The sequence below is a fragment of the Cucurbita pepo genome, chromosome 14, assembly GCF_057944985.1.
Source record: "Cucurbita pepo subsp. pepo isolate OVF chromosome 14, ASM5794498v1, whole genome shotgun sequence".
Taxonomy (NCBI): Eukaryota; Viridiplantae; Streptophyta; class Magnoliopsida; order Cucurbitales; family Cucurbitaceae; genus Cucurbita; species Cucurbita pepo.
The window spans coordinates 10,820,200-10,842,982 of record NC_141811.1 but is presented as its reverse complement, the minus strand read 5'-3'; the positions used below and the strand labels follow the sequence as shown (position 1 = coordinate 10,842,982).

At 35.7% G+C, this 22,783-nt stretch overlaps 3 protein-coding genes across 7 annotated transcripts; 1 reads left to right on the top strand and 2 right to left on the bottom strand.

Annotated features, from left to right (window-relative positions):
- Positions 1-2,106: 2,106 nt before the first annotated feature.
- RFC2 (replication factor C 2) lies at positions 2,107-8,531 on the bottom strand. Its single transcript, XM_023696063.2, has 7 exons — positions 8,254-8,531; positions 7,754-7,860; positions 7,568-7,669; positions 6,506-6,701; positions 2,839-2,967; positions 2,564-2,758; positions 2,107-2,492 (listed from the first exon to the last, which is right to left on the bottom strand). Exons 1-7 carry the CDS (start codon positions 8,416-8,418, stop codon positions 2,382-2,384), a joined length of 1,005 nt encoding a protein of 334 aa, XP_023551831.2. The 5' UTR covers positions 8,419-8,531; the 3' UTR covers positions 2,107-2,381.
- A 1,515-nt stretch (positions 8,532-10,046) lies between these two features.
- Positions 10,047-17,103, top strand: LOC111810073 (E3 ubiquitin-protein ligase At1g12760). The gene is made up of 5 exons (XM_023696630.2): positions 10,047-10,847; positions 15,101-15,220; positions 15,313-15,445; positions 16,313-16,477; positions 16,612-17,103. Exons 1-5 carry the CDS (start codon positions 10,288-10,290, stop codon positions 16,783-16,785), a joined length of 1,152 nt encoding a protein of 383 aa, XP_023552398.2. The 5' UTR covers positions 10,047-10,287; the 3' UTR covers positions 16,786-17,103.
- A 1,089-nt stretch (positions 17,104-18,192) lies between these two features.
- Positions 18,193-22,783, bottom strand: LOC111810915 (cytochrome P450 87A3). Of its 5 annotated transcripts, none has more exons than XM_023697757.2 (10): positions 22,512-22,783; positions 21,274-21,429; positions 20,882-21,203; positions 20,638-20,787; positions 19,723-19,974; positions 19,535-19,624; positions 19,374-19,452; positions 19,172-19,278; positions 18,927-19,054; positions 18,193-18,716 (listed from the first exon to the last, which is right to left on the bottom strand). In XM_023697757.2, exons 1-10 carry the CDS (start codon positions 22,523-22,525, stop codon positions 18,629-18,631), a joined length of 1,386 nt encoding a protein of 461 aa, XP_023553525.1. In that variant the 5' UTR covers positions 22,526-22,783; the 3' UTR covers positions 18,193-18,628. The 5 variants fall into 5 exon arrangements, with proteins under 5 accessions (XP_023553525.1, XP_023553526.1, XP_023553527.1 ...); XM_023697758.2 differs by having other exon boundaries at positions 21,274-21,408; XM_023697759.2 differs by having other exon boundaries at positions 21,274-21,370.

Genomic DNA, 22,783 nt, shown 5'->3' with positions numbered 1-22,783 from the left:
TTTATTTATTTATTGGTTTTTTATTTTTGTAATTTATTAGTAATTTTAAAAGCTTGAAAATTATATAAAGTCTAAAAGTACTTTTTTTTTTCATTTCTTTATTTATTTGTTTATTTTTTAGAAAATATAATATCTTACTTATGGAGTTCTTTTTTTATAATTTTTTAAATAAAGAAAAATTTAATAAGGTAAAATAACAAAATCTTTATAAAAAAAATTAAATGTTTTTTTCTTTGACTTTGATGTTAATCCCAAGCTTTGACTTATGAAGTCTTGATATTGTTACATGTGGGAGATAATTATTTTTTTTTCCAATAATATATTAATTCATGTCTATAAATTTTAATGATTAGATTAGTTATTTATTTATAAATAAATGTCAATATATTTTAGTCAAACATGCATAATTTTCGTATTATTATTTAATAACTCGGACATATTATATACTTTTAAAATTTCGGGCATTAAATACTTTTTACCAATTAAACTTATAATTTAACCGTTAATTATTATTCAAAAGAAAAAAAATTTGTATCATTTGATATAAATTTCTGAAGTATTTGTATCTTTATAAAAATATTTCTAAATAATGCATTTTTTTCTTAAAAAAATGTGTTAAACTATAGATTTTTTTTTAAGAACGTGTTAATGACGGATATATCTACACTTTTTGAGACTGTCGATATACTTAGTGGTGAAGATAATTGGATAATTCAACTGGTTAAAGCAGTTATCGACCAAGAGATTAGAAGTTTATATCTTTCTATCTACCTCGTTGGACTGATAAAAAACTAGTGATTTGACCGATCATTTGATTGATCAACGAGCAATGCATGCCCCCAAACCCATTCTATGAATTGAAAATCCTTCATGGAACAGTTCCTCGGTACATCACTGATTTTGTAGGTACCATTCACACACCGCTCCATATCACCTAGATAAATAAAGTAATTGAATCGTACAGTTGGGTTAATCGTAAACGACAAATTTGGAATTGTTCGTGATGGGATTTATTTTATTGGCAACTGAAGGTGGTTGGATTGTAATAGTTGGCTTTGAAGTTACTCAGATATGTTTCCAACTGGCAGACGATTGGTTCCAAGCCACCAATTAAGTATTGGTAACATATGGACCCTGCACAAGCTTCCTTTGTCAGGCACTGTTGGCGTAGATATGGGCATTCCCCTGTTGTAACCATAAAGTTCTGAAAAATAGACCTCCCAAGTCACTAGACATTGATGCTTCAGTTTCGATAACATGTCCATGTCGAACATATATAGGACATTCACTAATCATAGAACTTGAATATGAATCCAACTCTTCGAGCCGTTTTCAAAGCAATGAACAGACAAATTGTAACTTTTCGAAGCACGGTTATTGACTTTAAGTTTGTTTTTGTACGAAACTGATGAACAAGACATCGTGGATGTGACTATAAAATATAACATATCACTATGTGAAATCCGACATCGGTTGGGGAGGAGAATGAGATATTCTCTATAAGGGTGTGAAATTTTTCCCTAGCATACGTGTTTTAAAAACCTTGAGGGAAACCCGTAAGAGAAAGCCCAAAAAAGACATTATTTATAAGAGTGTGGAAACCTCTATCTAGCCAACATGTTTTAATAACCTTGAGGGGAAACCCGAAAGGAAAAGCCCAAAAAGGGCATTATTTATAAGAATGTGAAAACTTCTCCCTGCAAATGCGTTTTAATAACCTTGAGAGGAAGCTCGTGAGGGAAAGCCCAAAAAGGATATTCTTCATAAGGGTGTGGAAACTTCTTCCTAACAGATGCGTTTTAATAACCTTGAGAGGAAGCTCGTGAGGGAAAACCCAAAAAGGACATTCTTTATAAGGGTCTGAAAACTTCTCCCCAATAGATGCGTTTTAATAACCTTGAAGGGAAGCCCGAAATGGAAAGCCCAAAGAGGACCTTCTTTATAAAGGTGTGAAAACGTTTTCCTAGTAGACACGTTTTAAAAGTCTTAAGGGGAAGCTCGAAAGGGAAAATCCCAAAAAAGACAATATCGGCTAGCGATGGGCTTGGACCGTTACACACCATATCTTTGTTTGTGTTCGTGCTTCTTTGCCTCAAAGTACCGAGATATTGATAAATACTTGGGTCGTAAGATTAGATTAAGTCATTTGAAAACAAAAGATTTTAACTACTAGAATCATGGACACAGTCAAGGGCTTGCTTGTACCTACTTCAATGAGGTAGGGGAGAGAGAAATGTCGACAAGAATGCCATTGGCCTAAAACCTTAGCAAAATGATCCTAACAACACACCAAAAGCTAATATCCCAAGGAACACAAGTTTTTAAATTCATACTACCTCCCCTTCGAGCCGAATTTTAAGCAGCCTCAACATTTCGACCATTCATGGCGCTTTCGCAGTCTCACGAGCAATGGAAAGCTTGGCCAAAAGACCGCATAGCTGCAGATAAGACCCAACTCCATCACAAATTCTCATATGAGCAAACCCAGTTTCCTGCAATTCATCAAAAGAGTGAGTACTAGCTAATCTGGTATGGTCACACGATAGCTCATGTTTCAACATACCTTCATGAATTCCAGTTTCAGATACTCAGCCATATCATAGTTCTTAATAATACGGAAAAGAGTGGTTATTATGTCAGTGGGAGAATAGCCCATGTCGTAGAGTTGCTTCAGGGCTGCACAAGCATCGTCAAATTTACCTTCAAGCACGTTACGCACCATGTTCTTAACATGCAGCGGATGCGGTTGATCGCAAACCTAGTGAATCAACAAGCCATGTTACAAGATGAAGTTTCCTGAGTCTAAGATAAGGAAAGATAAAAACATGTGATAGGAACCTTGAACACATTGTCTTGGTTTACAAAGCGGAATCCACTATATGTAGCTTGCAAATTATTCAGCGCTTGCCTCATATCACCATCAGCGGTGAAAATGATTGCTTCAAGACCTTCTGGAACATAGGGTACCTTCATATTTTCAAACAATTATCATTTCTAAACTACTTGAACATATTACCAAACATGGGAGTCCACAAAACACAACAAAACAATTAAAAAAAAAGGCTCAAGGTAGTGTTAAGGATAAAAAAAACAAATGCAAATTAAACAAAATAACATGTAGTGAACACACAAAGGGAGACGTTGAAGTGAACCATAATCGAAGCCTCTACTAGGAGCCGACTAAGCTAACGTGTAACGAGCCAAGAAATTATTCTAAATTTTCATAGCAAACTGACAGCTCCATAGCACATCGAAGTGTTCATGAGTCATTTAGCATAACACATAACATTGATGCCCCAAACCCTTCTCGCTTCAAAACACGGCAATCGTTTGTTCTATATCCATGCCTCTATGAAATTTGTAGTAGGACCCTGTTTTGCAAGAATGGTTAGCATCTCACGATATTGGCCAACTAAGGTACTCTTTAACCTTTTGCTAGACAATGAAGGTTAGCACATAAAAAGCTGAGGTGAGTGCATCAGATGGTGTTTGTCATTTTTGGTGGCTCCTTCTATATTTCATTTTCTATATGGTTTGTCTAAACCACTGCCTTTACTAGGCTGCTGTTTTGTCCCACGCTTTCAGGCTGATCTAAAGGCTTGCTTTCTTGCTCCAAGGCCAGAAACATATAGTTTCTCCGTGTTGGTAGGGAACTAAGCAAGAGGAGTGGAAGAGAACCATACTTGGAAAAAAGCTGCACTTTAAGACACAAGTTAGCAGTTATTACGTAATTGACCACCTCATGAATTGTGAGATCCCACATCGGTTGGAGAGGGGAATGAGGCATTCCTAATAAGAGTGTGGAAACCTCTCCCAAGTATTCGCATTTTAAAAACCTTGAGGGGAGGCCCCAAAGAGAAAGCCCAAGGAGAACAATATCTGCTAACGGTGGGTTTGGGCTATTACAAATGGTATCAAAGCCAGTCACGGGACAGTGTGCCAGCGAGGACGCTAAGCCCTCTAGAGGGATGGATTGTGAGATTCTACATCAGTTGGAGAGGGGAACGAAGCATTTCTTATAAGGGTGTGGAAACCTCTCCCTAGTAGACTTGTTTTAAAACCTTGAAGGGAAACCCGAAAGGGAAAGCCCAAAGAGGACAATATCTACTAACAATAGGCTTGATCTGTTACATGAATTGCTTTGTTTTAGCGTTTCAAGCAATCTCTCAAGCTTCCATTTTCTCCTTGGAGGAAATTAAACATGTTGAATGTCTCCTTGGTCATACTAGCAAATTTTCAGGTGTAAGCCCATTATAACTCAGTGAAACCTCTTATGGATTAAAATAACTCATTCAGCCAATTTAGCCATGAAAGGGCAGATCTATTTAGGCTCAAGGGAAAGACGATCCAATTTAATACATCATTGTCTTCATTTGAGTTGAACCATGCTAATGCCCAAGATAAAGGGGTGCTTTCGAAATGTCTCAATATACATGCTCAGTTTTTCTTTTGCTCCAGACATCTGACTCCCTCAATAGCTTGCTGATACCTTGAACACGACCCTACAAGTTTCTTGATTCTCTTGTTCTTAATTTTCAAGCCTATTAAAGGAACAACAAAACCAATTTTTAAGAGTGCAACTTTTCAGTACTTTCGAGTAAGTTTTGACTAATGAGTAAATAACTTAGAGCACCTAGAAACTTTTTCATAAAAATAACAATAATAATGTTTCTTTTTTATTATTATTTTTGGGATAAGAAACCTCAAAGGGGATATACTCATTGAAAAAGAGAGAACACACCAAGGGCTGGGGTTGAGAGAACCCCTTCCCTCACCAACTACTTTAAAAGAGCCTGCCAATCCTTGATAATCACCAACATACTATAATTACAAAACAACTTTTTGTGTAAAGCAATTCACCAAGAGCACGTGTTTTGTATATAAAGTTACAAAAAGAATCAAAATGTAAGGACTTATATTCAAACGAACACGCATTTCTTTCCTTCGACAAAAGCCACAAGAGAGCCCTAAAGATGCAACTGCCTATCACCAAAGCTTTACCTTTCAGATTCCAAGCATTCAAACCCTCCAAGTGCCAATCATCAATTCTAATTGGCATACTAAATGAAATCCCCAGAAGACCCGCTAGAATATTCCAAGAAATTCACCCTCCCTTGTTTCTTTCTTGGCAACTTATATCTCAATGTGCCTTGATAGATCAGTGCAATATAAGTTGCCAACATAATCTGCATCTAGAAGGAAGAAGAGACCAGTCTTTGAACTTCCTTTGCAGCCTATCATCAGTATTTAGGCTTCAAAAGGCCAAGGACCAAAGAAAACTGGGATTTTCTTTGCGCTTTTATGCTTCCAGATTAAGCTAGTCAAACACTTTAGATTGGACCTAGATCTTGAAAAAGGGATAAGAAGTAATTGGAGATAACACTCAGCACAGACTGGATAAGGGTGAGCCGACCCAACTTGAGAAAAAAGCATGTTTCGGAGAAACATTTTGTGAACCTAGTCTAAAACAGGGTTCCATAAGATCATACTCCACAAATTACCCCCAAAAGGGAGACCATGATGGTAGGTCGGAAGTTAGCTAAGCTCACATCCAACCAAGGAGACCCAAGAGCTTAATTTAGCAGTTGAAAGAAATATAATCCCCTTCAAAACTTGTGTCTACCCCTTTGATAGCTAGCCTATTGATGGATGCCTACCACCCACCGAAGAGTTTGAGAGAACGGAAAATTGTATTCTCATAGCCTAAAATAAAATAAGATATAATACAAAATCTTGGAGTTAAATCCTTCAAAAGTTATAACATATACTAAAAAACATCAAAAATAAAGAAATAAACGAATATCTTTCTTAAAAAAAGGTTTTTAATATTATGTTCATTGATTATTAAAATAATAAGGATGATTTTTTAATTTATTTTTTTATTAAAAAAAAAAAAGGAAAACTAACAAACTAGGATTAGTTGGTTGCTTGCACCCCATAAACCCATCGGTTTCCATTTAATGAAATCAACACCAATTGACTAACTTATAGCCCTAATATATATGCATACAGGAGATACACGAAGGGAACACTACAAAAAGTGAGAGAGTACTGAAAAGAAGGCAACATGACAAGTGCCGAACCTTCCCTTCCACAAGTTTCTAACATGAACAATCAGCAATATTAACATTTTACTTTATTTAGGTGCAATTTTAAGACACATATCTATGAGAAATTCAGGCCTACACGAATAGTTTTGAGAGAAACAAGGCTCTTTATCCTTTTGAACAATACAGCTTAAAAATATGACCAATGATTACTAAACAAGCTAGCCATTTCCATCAAAAAATTGCACAAAAGAACAATGAGACAATGCATAATAAAACAATGGCATGAGATCTAACATAGTGCTGCTTTCAGCCTTTCAATAAAGTGATACTTTCTTCAGAAGATAATCAAGCGGCATCAAGTTTTTAAGAACAATTAAATTTAGCAGAGAGATAGTATTTATAACAGAAATGTAGTCTGGAATGCATCTCTAATCACTATCACAAATAATTGATACCTTTTCTGCTTGAAGTACCACCATAAGGCGCCCAAGAATCTCTTGATCTGTTAATCTTGAAAATCGGACAATTGCACATCTACTCTGAATAGGCTCAATAATTTTTGAGGAGGTATTACATGCAAGTGCAAAACGAGTTGTGTTTGAATATATTTCCATTGTACGCCTCAAAGCTTGTTGTGCTCCAGTTGTCATGCTGGATTATTTTCATAATCATAACCATCACCAAAAGCAATTAATAAACAATGGAACCCACAGTCAGAAAATGAACAGCAAAGCAAAAGAAAATAAAATTAGGTGAGGGATAGGAATGCGAAAAGGAAGGGGAGGAAACAAAGAAAACCTCCCAAGAAAGAACTTCTTGGTTCCATTTAGGACCAAATAGTGACACGAAAGTGGAACTTGCACGCAGAAAACGATTCTTTTAGATATGGTTAGATCATATAACCTATGACTATGAGATGTGTCATATACCCTAAGAAACAAGTACGAACACAGACATGAGACATGATTATGACACGGACACCGACATGTCAATTTGTTAATTTATACAAATGTACGACATGGACACATTGGGAATATTTTTTTTTAATAGAAGATGTGCGTTACGTGGTTTCTATTTCCTCTTTCATTTTCTTCTTCTTTTGTAGGGGTAGACAGACAGACATCTTTTTCGGTTCAAATGAGACCACAAACATATTTGACACTTCAAAATAGACAAGATACGTGAATTTAACAAAAAAAAAAAAGAAAAAGAAAAATGAATGTGCTTGAAACAGTGAGTAGTGTGTCCCTCCCCCCACAATTTCTTCATGAAATTTTAGGGCTGATTATAATAAGGTAAGTAATGGTTTGAGCAAAGGACATGAAATAATGAGCTGGATTAAACATTTTTCTTTCTAAATTCTCGATCAAATTTCTTTACAATGATGTGTCCCCTACACGACCAGATATGTTCCATGTGTGTTCCAAATTGGACAAAATAAAAACAAACAAGGATGCTACAAACACTCAACAAAAGAGAGAAACCATGTTTCTTAGCATATGTCCATTGAAACCTACCTGTCAGCTTCATCCAATATTACCACTTTGTGTCGACCAGGAGGCAAGGTTACTTTCTTTTGAGCAAACATCTTAATTTTGTTCCTCACAACGTCGATTCCCCTAAACAAGAACACAGATTAGAAAAACATACAGTTCCAATAACATTGGAAATGTTTGAAGCTTAAAAAGCATAGAATGTGCCACCTTTCATCTGATGCATTAAGCTCCAGAACACCATCCTTGTAATTTGGTCCTAAGAGCTCGTGTGCAAGAGCCAGAATACTGGTTGTCTTCCCAGTTCCTGGCGGACCCTAGAAAACAAATATATAGCAACAGAGTATCACCAATAGCAAGACAAAAGGAAAAACCTCATCCCACTTGATTAGAACCTTTTGAATTTCACTTGCCCCCTACCAATTGTGAATGAAATTTTTAGTATATTTCACTGCAGTACACTAAAACCCCCAAAAAATAATAAAAAACAGGATAAAATTCGAGCCTGATGAGTTCCCAAATCCCCCGGTGCCCATGAAAACAGTTCAGAAAATGAAAAAAAAAATGTACAAGCTGCATGATTTTCTACTTCACATAACTAAGATTAAAAATTAAGCAACCCTATGTCCCATAACTGAACTACAACATCAATGGCGGCAATATAAACTGAACAATGAAAATTTCGGGAGGAAAAAGCGATGGAGAAGTACAGATAATATGAAATTGGGCATGTTGCCGTCGCGAGCAATGACTTGGAGCCGAGAAACTGCTTCTTCATTGCCCACAATGTCAGCGACCTTGCTGGGCCTGTACTTCTCCACCCATGGCATGTCGTAGCTGCTGCTGCTGCTGCTGCTTCCTGAAGAAGACGCCATGGATTTTCTTTGTCTTTGCACAGATGAATGTGGCTGCTCGAGGATGGGTAGAACAATTTGAAGGAGAAACTCGGCCCTTCCCACTTCGCGCCCTCGGCTTGGCTTGGCTTGGCTTTTTTTTTTTCCAATATAAAAGGGCAAAACCCCATTTTTTTTTTCTTATCATTAATGACAGCTTTGACCCTGCATTTTTTTGTTTTACCAATAATACCCTCCCATTTTTTATTTTAATTTTTATTATAGAAAGTAAAAAGTAAAAAGTAAAAAGTAACCCTTTTTACTTTAAATTTAAAATTTACTAGAACAAAATTTTGATATAAATGTAACAATATGAGAGTGACTTGATATAAAAAATTGTGGCTTCAATATTGATATATCGTTTCAAGTCTCGATCTCGATCCAAATTTTATTAATTTCTTTTATTGAATTCTAAAATTTTGAGTTGTTGGATTGGTAAACCGAGCAACCCCAATAGAATTCACAGCCCAATTTAAGTTGGGTTCAACTGTTGGTTGTGCTTTTTTTTTTAAATAATAATAATAATAATAATAATAATAATTCTAGTGATGTATCATATGTATTACATTAATAACTAAAATCTCAAAAAATTTAAATATTAAGAGTTTGACCGATTAACCCAACATTCACGAGTTCGTGTTTTGGCGCAAGATTTAGTGATTAAACTTGGTTAGACGAACACGACTCTTCACAATGGTATGATATTGTCTGCTTTGAGTATAAAGTTTCATGGTTTTGCTTTAGATTTCCCCAAAATGGCTCACACCAATGGAGAGTGTATTCTTAGATTATAAACCCATGACCATTCCCTAAATTAACAGACGTGGGGACAGTTTCATCTAACAAACTCATATATTTTTTTTGAAAACCTATAGTCTTGTATAAAAATAAAAAATAAAGGTTAAGTTAATAAAATTATCTCTAAATTTGTATTTATCTAAAAAAAATACTCTTCAATTTTTAAAAGTTTCAATAATATATTTAAACTAAAAAAATATTAAAAGAATAAAGTTAGCTACGATAATACCTTTAAAATTTAAAAAGTTTCATTAATACCCTTCAATTTAAAAAAAATAAATAAAAACAACTCATTATCACTAATACTATATTTAAAAAAATACCCATTAAATTTTAAAAGTTTATAAATTTTTTAAAATTTTTTTTTTATTATCAATATACGTGGACGACAATTGTCAAATGCTACTTTTGAAAGTTCATGAGTATTTTTTATTTTATTTTATTATGGTAAGAGTATTTTTTGTTTTTTTTATTTAAAGTTTTTTAAAAAATTTAAATATATTTTTGAAGTTTTTGAAAATTTGTAAGGATATTAATAAAAATTTTGAAAAAAATATTAATTCGTTTTATTTATTTATTTTTTAAAATTTAAAGATAATTTGGTTAATTTAGCTTAAAAAAAAAAAAAAGATTTTGAGGTGAATCTAAAAAGAAAAAAAAAAACATGATGACGACACGTCGTGTGATAAATGAACAAGTTCCCCCCACCAGTAATTTTCAGTTTATGAACAGACAAAACGACACGTGGTTTCGATCCAATCGGGCGTGTCCCACAGGTGGGGAGAAAAGACAAAATAATTACAAAGAAGCCGCGATCCCGGAGACACCATAACAGGTCGCGCCATTCCCCTTTCGCACCACGACGAGAGTATCTCAATTCCTCCCCCCTAGGCCTCTTCGTATCATCATCATCATCATCCCCCTACTTTTCCCCGGAGCTCCGATAATCCTTCACCTCCCTATTGGATTTTCCCTCTTTCGTTGTTTCTTGCTCGGGATGAAGCAAGTCAATTCGCGGACTTAGGGTTTGATTCATTGTTTTTGGAATTTCTAATGGCATCTTCAAGGTCTCCGAATGGATCGTCTGACGATATTGTTGATACCTCCCCCTTGATGGGGAATTCGAATCGGTCGCTTGATGAAACGCATTCGGGTCGGCGATTTGTGCAGAGGCAAAGTCTGCGTCAGGCGGCGAGGTTTCTGAGGCAGGCGAGTAGTCGGAGGACGATGCGTGAGCCGTCTATGTTGGTCCGAGAGACAGCTGCTGAGCAATTGGAGGAGAGGCAGAGTGATTGGGCGTATTCGAAGCCGGTTGTCATCCTTGACATCGTCTGGAATTTCGCTTTTGTTGTTGTTGCTGCTACCGTTTTGGTTCTGAGCCGCAACGAGTCTCCTACAATGCCTTTGAGGTTGTGGATTGTGGGGTATGCGTTTCAATGCATTCTCCATATGGTGTGTGTTATTGTGGAGTATCGTCGCCGCCAGCAGCGGCGCTATTCAGACTTCAATTCGATGGATGAGGGAAATTCTGCACGCGGGCTTTCCGGTTTGGGGTCGAGAGGGAACTCGAGTCATTATGTATCATTGGCGCACCTGGATGATAACGACACCAGGTTAGGTTATATATACGTTTTTACATTAAGATTCAAATATGATGTCGTCCTTTTCAGAAATCTGTTTTATGATGTTTGACATGCAGTGATTTCGTAATTGTTCTTATAGGAATTATAAGGAACCAAAGGGTAGATTTTTTGTTTGATACAGATGATATGTTTGGTTATATGCAGCATGTTAGGTAAAGGACATGGATTCTGAGTTTGCTTTTCAATGGGAAATGTTAGACTATTAGGATGATTACATCAGCTGAGCTTTTCTCCCAGCTGCACAAATGCTTAGAAATTCGAAATGTTTGGTTAAGTTTACTATCTTGGACGTCAATATATATATATATATATATATATATATATATCATAATTCTTACCTCCAGGCGTGATTGATAAGGAAGGATTGATACAACAGGAACCATTGTTCTCTTTACATACCTATTTTCAACTAAACCACCCTTGGCATCAAAGTCTCATCATGTAAAACATTCACGTAGTCTCTGGCGCTGTATGAAGGCAACTCATAAGAGCTATTATTGTTAGTCGTTTGTTTAGTTTATCATTAAATTATTAAACTGAATTTTCAGTTTTTTTTTTATCATGAAACAACTTCTGATTAAATAATGAAAAAGAACGAGTGTTCAAGGGATACAAACTCCCATAGGGGGTGAAAAAGAAGGAAAAAAAGAAAATACAAAACAACAAATACACCCATAGAGAGATTTAACCATGAAAAGAAATATTGAAAGAACAAAAAAAAAAATTTCAATATCTTCGCCTGAAAGTCTTGGAGAGCTTGCAAACAAAAGCTGAAGCTATGAAAAAGGCCTCCACCAATTACGTAACATTTAAAGCTATTACATTCTTCTAAAGAAAATCATAAACCAACCTCCAACCTTGCCATCAAGAAAAACGTATGAAACAGCTGCTATGCTCATTGAAATTAAGGTTGCAACAAGGTGACAAACCAAAGAGCTCAGCCTCTAAGAAGACAAGGCAAGACCATGCCTAATTTTGAGTGTAAAGCTGAGAGATTTTGATATAAAGCAAAGAGAGAATCCTAGTTTCAGCTCTGAATGAGGTTTTTATCTGTGTTTGTTGTGGCTTCATTCACAACATACCAAATCTTAATAAGAACGATCTTGAAGGAGAGATTTCTCAATTACTGCCCCCACACTATTGAAACTATTAATTGGCCCATTCTTTCAAAACCAAAAAACTGTCAATTAATTAGTGAGAAGATTCATCCCCAACCCTTTGATAACCTTTCCACTGGATTTTCTGTAAATCGAGTCAACCTGTTAGAGAATTCCCCAAGAACTCTAGAATTACTTGAGATTAATTTCATTGGAAGGGTAACAATAGGGAGCAATCAAACATTTATCCGAGGTGATGAAGATGGGATTGCACGCATCTTAAGATCGCAAGCTTCAATAAGAAAAGCAAACTTACTAGAAATCGACCAAGTGGACTCTATAGGGGAAACTTCTTTGAACTAATTAGCAATTGAATTTAATGATGGGCCAACAACACTATCTGAAAAAAAAAAAAAAAAAAAAAAAAAAAAAAAGGAGAAAATGAAGCTTCAAAGTTATCATCCATGCAATGATCAACCTCATTTCTTCCCAGTACCTGTAAAGTCAACAGAGGCTCTTCGACTCCAAAATATTGATGCTAGCAACTTATTCCCCATCAGAATCATGAATCGATGAGGAAGAAGGTGAAAGCTCATTACAATTAGAAGAAATTAGAGAAAAAAGAGGAGAAACAAGGGGAAGTTTTAGAGATTGTGGAATGAAAGGAGATTGGGAGGGTATTAATCAAGTAGTTGATTGTTATTGGAGTTGTATTTCATTGTATCACCTTGTATGAAAGAAGGTGTGAGAAGTAGTTTTTCCTCAGCTTATATGTATGGCTGCTCTGTACACAGTTTAATAATGATAAAGTGCTGAAAGGTTTTCTCCTGCATTTTTCTGGTTTCTATACTATCATTTTGACTGAGCTCAACACAGTCGAGGGAATATTCCGAATCCAATTGCATTAATCAACTCTATTCATCTATGAATACAAGCATAGCTTAGTAGATAAGATATTGTATGGCTCTACTTTAGGTGGTTTGGTCCTCCATCCTTACAATTATTGAACTAAAAAAAAAGTAATAATTCTACTTAAGAGCCACGTACACTTGAAAAAACTTAAGAACAGACTTTTGGAAAAATATGTTGTAGGATATCACTCTTGCAAATCGTTTGGAGTGGATATAACTAGATTTTATCAACCTCAGTTTCTTGATGACAATTGAAATTAAGTGAATAAAAATGTAGGATGTGGCAGAAGTACACTGACTTGTTATGAGCTAGCTTTGCTCACCCCTTAAATAGAAGGATGACTAGAATAGTAAATGATAATGCTGCTTGCTCAATTTGGTCCCTGTCTGTCTATTTATGTATCACACTGAAGACAGACCGTAGTGGTGGAACAGTGTCTGTCAATTTTTTTGCAATTCCCCAAGTTAGGTAGTTGTTATCTGTAATGATTATGGGAGTTTGTTTATGTTTGTTCTTTTTAGTTCTCTTTCAAAGTTGTTGGGTTAGAGTTGTGAATCTTTTCTAGATTTTGGTTCTTTTGTATAATGTTGATACTCTTTTGTAATTTCCATTTTATCAAAGAAAAATGTTTTGTTTTGTTCTTTAAATTTATAGAGATGTGGGGTGGACAAAGTTTGTGCTGGTTTTTTCTTTTTATCTTTCGATGAAACTTTTCTAGTAAACAATGGCAACCCCACACTGTGTAAAGAAATCTGGAAAAGCAAAATTCCAAAGGTCCCCCTTTACTAACTATTTGCTTTTTTCTTTTTTTGTTTTGGTTTTTGAAAATTATTGCTTGTTTTCTCCCAATTTATTTACCATGCCTTGCATCTTTCTTAAGGAATCATTTGAACTCTTAACCAAATTCCAAAAACAAAAACAAGTTTCTAAAAACTTTTTTTATTTTATTATTTTTATTATATTTATTCTGATTTCCACCGGGTGGAAGCTCAAATGATTAGAAGGGAAGTCTTCCACTTTACAACAATTGACTTTATAAGAGAAGGAAGCTCCACTCTACTGGGATTTAGAGATATCTAGATACAGGCCTGCTCTCAATAAGAAAATGCCTAGAATATCCCATCACATCTATAGCTGATCAGTATTTGGGCAAAAAAATGAGTACATTTTGCATATTGTAGGTGACAGATTTCCACGAAATTTCTCCCACCTTAAAACCCCTCAGGATATTCCTTCCACAAGAGAAATGAATTGTACGGCTGAGGGAGTCTCCAATAATAGTGGAAGGGGAATGGCATAGGGGATCGTTGGGAGCTTGCCCAGTTGTGTTCTATCAGTTTGGCACACATGGAGGAGCTAGCTGGAGATTTAGAAAGAAAATTACGTGGTTGCCTTTAGGATAGAAATAAAGGAGGCAAACGAATCATCTTGTTAATCAAGAGAGATCGACTTACTGCTTTTAAGGGGAGGATTAGTAGTTGGAAACTCATGGGAGAAAGATTATTGAACGTTGAAAAAATGGATGTGGAAGTCCATTTTATTGTTGAGAATAACAAATAAAGGATAATTTCAAAATGAGAATATTTATAGAGAACACCTAAAGAGAGGCATTGGAACGTATCCCACCCCAAACTTTTCTTAGAACCTCTTAACATCCCTAAATACTCCTATTATTTTCGATCCATAAATTCCATAAAACTTCAGAAACAAAGGTAGTCTTCCAAAGAACTTGATCCCTTATCACCTAATGGACTAATGAGCACTAAGTATGTAGAAACAAGCTACTTCTTTTTCTTTATCATCATCATTACTATTTTTGTCGAGTAGTCAATTACATTCTCATTGTCCAGCATGCCTCTTTCGAATCTTGGCTTACAAACATTTATAAATCTACTTCCAACACAAAAACTTCTTAGCTTATGAGCTCGTGGAATAATGTTGGATTATAAAGCTGACTATAATCTGGCTTGATATTAGTAGAATTTTTCACGTAACAATAGAATTTTCTGTAATTGAGCATGCATCTCTTTTGTTCTTGTATTTGTTTTTTTCATGATCTTGTATTTCATTTCATCTATCTCAATGAAAGTATGTTTTGTAAAAAAAAAAGAAAAAAAACAAAACAAAACAAAAAAAAGGTTATAAAGCTGATTCATTAGTTGATCCCTCCAATTTTCTTTATATCTCCTATATTCATTTTTTCTGACACGACAGTGTAGCAAAGCACCTGGAATCTGCAAATACTATGTTTTCCTTCATCTGGTGGATTATTGGATTCTACTGGGTATCTGCAGGAGGCCAATCTTTAGCACACGTCTCCCCTCTGCTTTACTGGTTTGTGATTATTCCTTTCTTGTACCGGATTTTGAAGTCGATGATTACGTTTTCATAGATTCTAACATCTATTAATGTGGTTTGAACTGCAGGTTATGCATCATATTCTTGGGTTTTGATGTCTTCTTTGTGGTCTTCTGTGTTGCTTTGGCATGTATCATTGGAATCGCTGTTTGCTGTTGTCTTCCCTGTATCATTGCACTTTTATATGCTGTAGCAGACCAGGTATTTTATGGTGTCACTGAAGATATTTTTATGTTTTCATTAAAGGGCTAATATTTTTGTGACTGTTATCTTGTTGTCTCCTTTTTTGTTTTTTTGACATTTCTACATAACAATAAGATTCTGTATAAAAATTTTCTGCTTTTCCCATTATAAAACTATAGAAGTAAAAGTAAGAAAGGGAGAGAGACGGGAGCTGTCTCCTTTTATTGTGTGTCATTTTCATGTATAAGATTGATCGACTACCATTAGAAATGTGTATCAGAGAAAGCGCATGAGGAAGGAGGGTGTAATTAGTTGGTTAAGAAGGGGACAACTATTTTGTAACTAGATTCTGGGGCTGACTCAAGGGGACTGGGTCAGGGTACTAATAGGGCAGGACAGAGTTGAGTAAGGTGCGTTTTGGCTTAAGATTGGGTGTACTTGGGAGAGATGGAAAGCTCTAGAATTCTTCCCAATCAGCTCTTATCAAAGATTCTCTCATAAAATTCTTCTTCTATATATTAGCTTGACACCCTTCTTCTTTGTTGTAGTTTGTCTTGAGGTTATTGAAGCCTCGTTGAAGAATTTAGGATGCAAGGGGTGGGATCCCTTATACTCGGTTATTACAAGAGAGAGAGGATGCAAGGGGTGGGATCCCTTATACTCGGTTATTACAAGAGAGAGAAAGAGAGAGAGAGAGAGAGGGGGGGGGGGGGGGGGATGAGAAAAAGAAAAGGAAAGAAAGAAAGAGAGAGTTTAGGACCCGAGTTTGGTAGCCAGTATTATATTTCACCCGAGGGCCAAGACCATCTAAGATTAATAATGTGTTTAGTTTGTTTACAAGGCCAACTTTACTACCTTGATGCATATAATTACGCATATATGCAGGAAGGAGCAACCAAAGAAGATGTTGAACAGTTGTCAAAATTTACATTCAGAAAGGTTGATGATGCAGAGAAATTCTCCGCTGATGTACAGGAACCTCTTGGTGGCATAATGATCGAGTGTAGTACAGATTCACCCATTGAACGTGCCCTCTCACAGGAGGATGCGGTATGTATGCCATACCATTATCACATGCCAAAACTGAAATACAGTCCGTTGCAGGATCTTATTTTGTTATAAACTAGAATAGGCTTCTTCTGCTCTCAAATAGATGATTGTTTGATGGAAATCTCGTCTTTTAGGAGTGCTGCATCTGTCTTTCTGCATATGAGGATGGCGTCGAGCTACGAGAGCTTCCGTGTGGTCACCATTTCCACTGTGCCTGTGTCGATAAGTGGCTGTATATTAATGCTACCTGTCCTCTCTGCAAGTACAACATCCTGAAAAGTAGCAATCTTGCTCAAGAGGAAGTTTGAAATTACTTCTCAATTTATGTGTATGAAAGAACGTATATACAGGTGCGTTGTGTGTAGTTGTGAAAGGGATGGATCAGCAAACTCAGTATAGGCCTCTTTCTTTTGCTGCAGTTGCTATTATTGTTGTAGTGAATGTTATTCTTTGCTGTAGTCTTTGCTCTGTGCCCAGGTTGCTGCTCGTGTAAATGGCGATTGAAGGTTCTCTGTAATGACTAATACCCCCCCACCCCAAGGCATTCCCTTTTGTTTCCTTCTCCCTAGTCCTCAACTTCTGTAATCTTGTTGCTCAATAAATTTAAGTTACAAATCTTTTGTTTTTGTTCTTTATTCCAAACTTTGTTGCTGCCTTTGGGAGTTCGTGTGTCAGTTTTGCAGCAACTCTCTCTAACATCCAACCAATAATTCTATTTTTTTTATACCTAATTGGATGCATTTAGATCCTTGTATTTTGGATGAAGTTCTATTCATTTTCATTTCAATTTTAAGGGATGAAAATGGTCATTTTTTTTTAATGTTCATGGACCGAAGTAAACTAAAGTTAGAAGTACAGGACCAAAATTAATCAAAGTTGTACTTAAAGTTAAATTTATTATGTACTTGAATCATTGAATCATATATTGTGCAATGTCTCATTAATTGTTTGTGCTACTTTTTATTTTGTGCCTATTGTTGAGCCTATCAAGTATGTGTTAGTTAGTAAAATGTTGATCTCGATCTAGATGAGATGATATATTCTAATAATTGTTTTCATGAACTATAAACTTTGATAATATCTAAGAGTTAAATTAGGGGTGTTCATATGACTTGATCAACTTGGACTACCTAATTCAAGCTATAAAAGTTAGGTTGGCTTACATTTTTTTTCTTCCTACTTTAGGTTAGGGTTCAAATTTTGGAAAATTGAAAATTTTGGGTTAGTTCACGAGTTGACATTTTGTTCCCAATCGACTTAAAATGGGTTACAATTCAACTTAACCCTACCCTACCTATTGAAGTAAGTTGTAGGGAGCTTAAGACCGTTGGATTGAGCTTATTGAAGCAAGTGAAATTACATTTAGAATGCCTCAAAGTTTGGTTAGATGAATTGGTTGTCTATGTTTTGCATGTTTCATTGCAATATTTATCACGAGTTATTGAGATTGAAGTTGTATGATGTGTGAACAGTTTATTTTACGATGATTAGTTATGAACTTTAATTGGCATAAGATGTGTACTCGACCCAAAAGATTTGAATTCTCCATCCACCCAGTATCGTAACTCAAACAAAGGTTACCTTCGATTTCATTTTGGTCCATTTTAGTTCAATCGGTTGATTCAATTTCTTACCAAAGGGAATGGTTTCAAAGGAAAAAGGTCATTTCCACAACAATTTTCATAAACTTCATCACTCCACAAGTATCAAGAATGTAACAAAAGGGCTGCACAAAATTCATATTTTGTATGAGTAGTGGTGCTTCAACACCAAAACACAAGCATTCACCATTACACAAAATGGAAGTAAATTTTACATTATAACAAGGCATACAATATGATAACACTGACTATACTATATGGATGGCTTTCATTTTCTTTCCCCTTCTATGACTGTACTATCAGGACAAAGACAAAAAGAAGAAGTAATAAAGATGAACAAAATGAATGATAATACTGAGACACTATGATGCTTTGTGAAGATTACAGGCTTGTAATACTACGCAGCTTCGTTGCTTTCAACATCTTTACTTCACAATTTTCCTTGTTTGGATCAAAAAGATTCGTCTGATTCTCATACAAAAGTGATGCTCACCTCATGCATTCCCATGTCTTGCTACTTCTCTTTATCTTCTTTTTGAAGGTTTTTTCGTTATTTCTCCATGATCTGAACGTCAAAGCCGTCCGGGAACTGTAAACCGGGAGTTCGGACGATGTTGCCTCCTTTGATTGCTTTGAACCTGAGAGTTCCAAATGTACAAACATTAGTTATCTGTCTCGAGGACAGAGGCATGTAGTTGCCCCTAGTTTGTCTTCGATTCATAAAGTTTTAGCAAGTATTGTTCCAATTTTATCGGATGTTCTTGAAGGGACCAAAGAGTTGTATTACGAAAATTAAAAAGTTTTATATATAAAAAGTTAATCCTGTCTTACTCTCTCTTGCAACTTACCTGTACTTTGTAACCAGACAATGGAGAAACACAGCCATTTGAACTTTGGTAAAATCTGTACCAACACAGAACCTCATGCCCCCACCAAAAGCCATGAAATGTTTAGAGGCTCCCTTCAGTTCAGATTTCTGGCAAAAAGGAAAATCAATTATTGTGATCCCAAATATCAAACGTAGTGAAACTACTCACAATAGAAACTAGCTCAGACAACAAAAAAAAGGACTAACGATGTATCCTCAACATACCTCCCATCGCCACGGGTTAAAAGCAAGGGGATCGACGTACTTTTCCGGGTTTAAGTGCACAGCTGGAGGGCAGACCATAACAGCCCAGCCTGCTGGAATGGTATATCCTGCTCGAATTAAGGTGCATACATTTTTAGTCAACATCTGGGATGATCTTTTGCAGGAAAAAAAATATAACATCTTAAATGCTACTACTGCATACCCTTAAACTGGATATCTCTTAGTGCTTTTCGAAAGATTCCTGGAACTATATTTGCCAGTCTCGCCGTTTCGTTGATAAACTGAAATTTGATGAAGTTGGTTTGTAAGAAACATAGGGCATAAAAGAGAGAAAAGAATGAACATATGAATAATTCAAGTAACCTGAAATGTGAATGTCATGGATTTGTATTCCTCCCAAGTAAGCCCAGAATGTGCATTTTCCCTTCTCCTCAATATTCCCTCATGTTCAGCCTGATAAAGATGCAAATACTCATCAGAAAAGAACAGATTTCAACAAGGTTGTGGAAAGCAAGTAGCATTTATGGCTGCTATAATAGAACAGAACGGACCGTCAGCTCCTCGAGCACATGAGGATTGTTGAGGAGAAATTTGATGGCTGCTGTAATAGCAAGTGAAGTAGTTTCAAAGCTTGCAAAAAGTAGTACAAACATAAGGTCCAAAGCAATTTCCTCAGTGAGAAGAGTTCCATCTTTCTCCAGTTCTTCAAGAACAAAATCAAAAAAATCTATTTGTTGTTTCCTTGGATTTGCTCGCCTTTCTTGTAACATGTTCTTCAGCATCCTCATCGCTCTTTTCCGGCCCTGTTAATTCATTTCAAAGTAAAAGATCAATTTTACAATAGATTAGTTCAAAAACAAGTCATTATCAATTGTAACCTGTGTTGTTAGTAGGTTTGAACGGAACAAATTGAAGTCATATTGATATCAAAACACAACAAATGTTGGGAAAATAGTATAAATAAATAAATATATGTATATATATATACATATTGAGAGAGAGAGAGAGAGAGAGAGAGAGAGAGAGAGAGAGATTATAAGAAGTAAGACATTTTCAAAGATAACAGAAAGATATATTCAAACTAATAATTTGATATCAATCGTATTTTAAAAAGTTAAGCTTCTAACCTAATCGATATTGTAACTACATGTTCATTAAACTAGCCATATTGTAGAAGCTAAAAAAAAGTAACTTTTTAGATGTAGCTTTTGATACCAAATTTGGCAATTATTTCTTATGTATATTAGGAATATATTATGAAATAAAGAAATTATTACTAAACAAGCTTAATTTTGAACTGAAAACGGAATTTCTTTTGAATTATTCTAAAAAGAATTCCAAAGTTCATCTTGCAGTTCTCAATTAAAATTTTGCCTATTGAAGCTATCCATAAGAGCACCCTCAATTCCTACGGCAAAAATGAGGAAGTGCGCATCATTAGAATTTCTACACTATATTTGGATTACCTGTAAGCATTTGTTATAAGCAGTTCCGGGAACATTTAGAGGGAAGGAGATCAAGCCCTGTATGAATGCAACAAAGTTCTCTCTCAAATTCTCCGAAGAATTTTCTGAATCATAACTAATCAGCTTCTTTGCAGTCAGATGAAAAATCATCTGCATGGACCAAAAAATCAGTATCAGACATGGAAAATGAACAGAATTTCTAAAACATGCAATTGTTAACAAGAATGTTCGAGTATGTAATTACACTTGCAGTATTATCCTTCAATTCAACTGAGTTTTGAGATGACCATTGTCTCAATCTTTGAGTTGCTACAGCCTCAACTTCAGGTATCATCTTTCTCAGACTTTCAGGGCCAAAAAGATGAAGAACCATGTTCTTAAGATATTTATACATGAAACCGTGCAGCGAACCAACATTTTGCCTTCCAAATATCTCTGTGAAGGTATCAGGATACCAGCTCTGGAACAATTGTCCCTCTTCTTGAAAGATATAGTAATTCAAGTCAGGGTCTGTCGAGACAATCAACGGTCTTCCCACCAAACTCGTTCGGAAAATCGGTCCATACCTGAAACATTTAAGCGCGTTCAATAAGAACATGAGAAGAAAGAAAAAGAACAAGAAGGAACACAACAAACCTATCCATTCTGTTTCTGACGAAAGGAGGAATATCAGAGGAGGTATTGGGAGCAAAGAACTGCAGGGTTTCACCAAGTAGAGGAAAACCCATTGAACCTGGTGGAAGTTTTCCATTACATTTGGGATTTCTCCATCTATAAAGCCAGTGTGTAAAACTTACAACAACAATAGCACCAATCAAAAGAAGCCACATTCTGGGTATAAATAGGAACAGAGAAGTTCCAAAGAAGAAATATATATATGATTGATGCACGCTGAAATGGAAATATTGTCAGAAGGAGAAGGGGGCGAGTGGTGCTTGGATGTGGGGGAAGAGAATAATCAGAAAGCAGAAGAAAGTGCTGGCATGTATCTCCCTTTGAGTAACATATGAGTGAGATCTTATCATCATATATAGCCTCATTGGACATTACAACTAGTTAAGATAGTAAATTAAATCTTGTCCTCTTCCTTCTCTCTCTCTGGACCCTTTATTTAATACAGAATTCAATTCTAAAATATGGCTTACAGGTAGTTAAGAGATTGAATAAAATAAGTGTTTAGTGTTCTGTCTAAGACCACAACTCCATATCATTTGTCAAACCCCATATTTTAGATCTCGTGTGAAACTTACAGGATGCTTCCTCCACTCCCCTCTCACCCTTTGTAAGATAATACCTCATCTTAAGCCACCATTTTCAAACCAAAAGAAGAAGAAACACGAGGGCAGAATAATGCCTTATTTTAAGGAGCTTTTGCTTAAACAGAAGGGGTTTTCTTCATATATTTTTCTTTAAAAATTGAAAGGGTCTGTTGGTTTCTCTGTAAAGTTCCAAAGTATCTGAATCGCTAAATCATCAATGGAAAACCAATCTTTCATTAGATCATTAAAGGCTCAAACGAACATCAGATTTTTCACACCAAACACAGGAAAATATTCCTCAATATCTATGTTAAATACCAGAGTATCTAAACCTCCAGGATTTGATCACTATAAACAAAGCCAACATGGTGTTATTTTACAAAAATTTGTCGCGTTTTCTCTTCCTAGATCTTCCGTTTTAGCTGTAACCACCACCCAATATTCCCCATATCATACTCAAATCTTGTTGCTTACATCAATTGAAGATATGGATGAAGAACATTTGAACAGTAAATCAGCAGTAAACGATTATGCACACCAAGTGTTTCTAAAAATGTTTCTTCCATATTTCCATAAGTTAGGTATGTAAAAGGTGGAGAAACTGATTAAACACACCTTCTTCCAGACATGGAGCTCCGTCCCAGAATGCCATTGAGCCACAAACTCCAAAAACTCCATTATCAATGCTACAAGTTAGATCGATAGGTCACTGTGCGGCTACCGAAACACAATAATTGAGAGCTTTTAGCCCTCTCAATCCGATAATGCACCTCAAAAACTAGGGTTCATAGAAGAATTGCTCCATATGTAAAGCTCAGGGCTCGATTGTTTCTTCAAATTTTTTCCGTTTTTCAACTGTTCTTCGTTTGGAATTTCTCACTCTCTAA

Excerpts from the sequence above, each read along its gene's own strand:
- LOC111810073 (XM_023696630.2), top strand. The coding sequence starts at position 10,288 with ATGGCATCTTCAAGGTCTCCGAATGGATCGTCTGACGATATTGTTGAT. Across the intron at positions 15,221-15,312 it reads GTCTCCCCTCTGCTTTACTG|GTTATGCATCATATTCTTGG; the intron begins GTTTGTGATTAT and ends TTTGAACTGCAG. Across the intron at positions 16,478-16,611 it reads CCCTCTCACAGGAGGATGCG|GAGTGCTGCATCTGTCTTTC; the intron begins GTATGTATGCCA and ends CTCGTCTTTTAG.
- RFC2 (XM_023696063.2), bottom strand. The coding sequence starts at position 8,418 with ATGGCGTCTTCTTCAGGAAGCAGCAGCAGCAGCAGCAGCTACGACATG. Across the intron at positions 6,702-7,567 it reads ATATTGGATGAAGCTGACAG|CATGACAACTGGAGCACAAC; the intron begins GTAGGTTTCAAT and ends AAAATAATCCAG. Across the intron at positions 2,759-2,838 it reads ACCAAGACAATGTGTTCAAG|GTTTGCGATCAACCGCATCC; the intron begins GTTCCTATCACA and ends TTGATTCACTAG.
- LOC111810915 (XM_023697756.2), bottom strand. The coding sequence starts at position 21,467 with ATGTGGCTTCTTTTGATTGGTGCTATTGTTGTTGTAAGTTTTACACAC. Across the intron at positions 19,975-20,637 it reads CTTATAACAAATGCTTACAG|GGCCGGAAAAGAGCGATGAG; the intron begins GTAATCCAAATA and ends ATGAATTAACAG. Across the intron at positions 19,625-19,722 it reads ATGTGCTCGAGGAGCTGACG|GCTGAACATGAGGGAATATT; the intron begins GTCCGTTCTGTT and ends CATCTTTATCAG.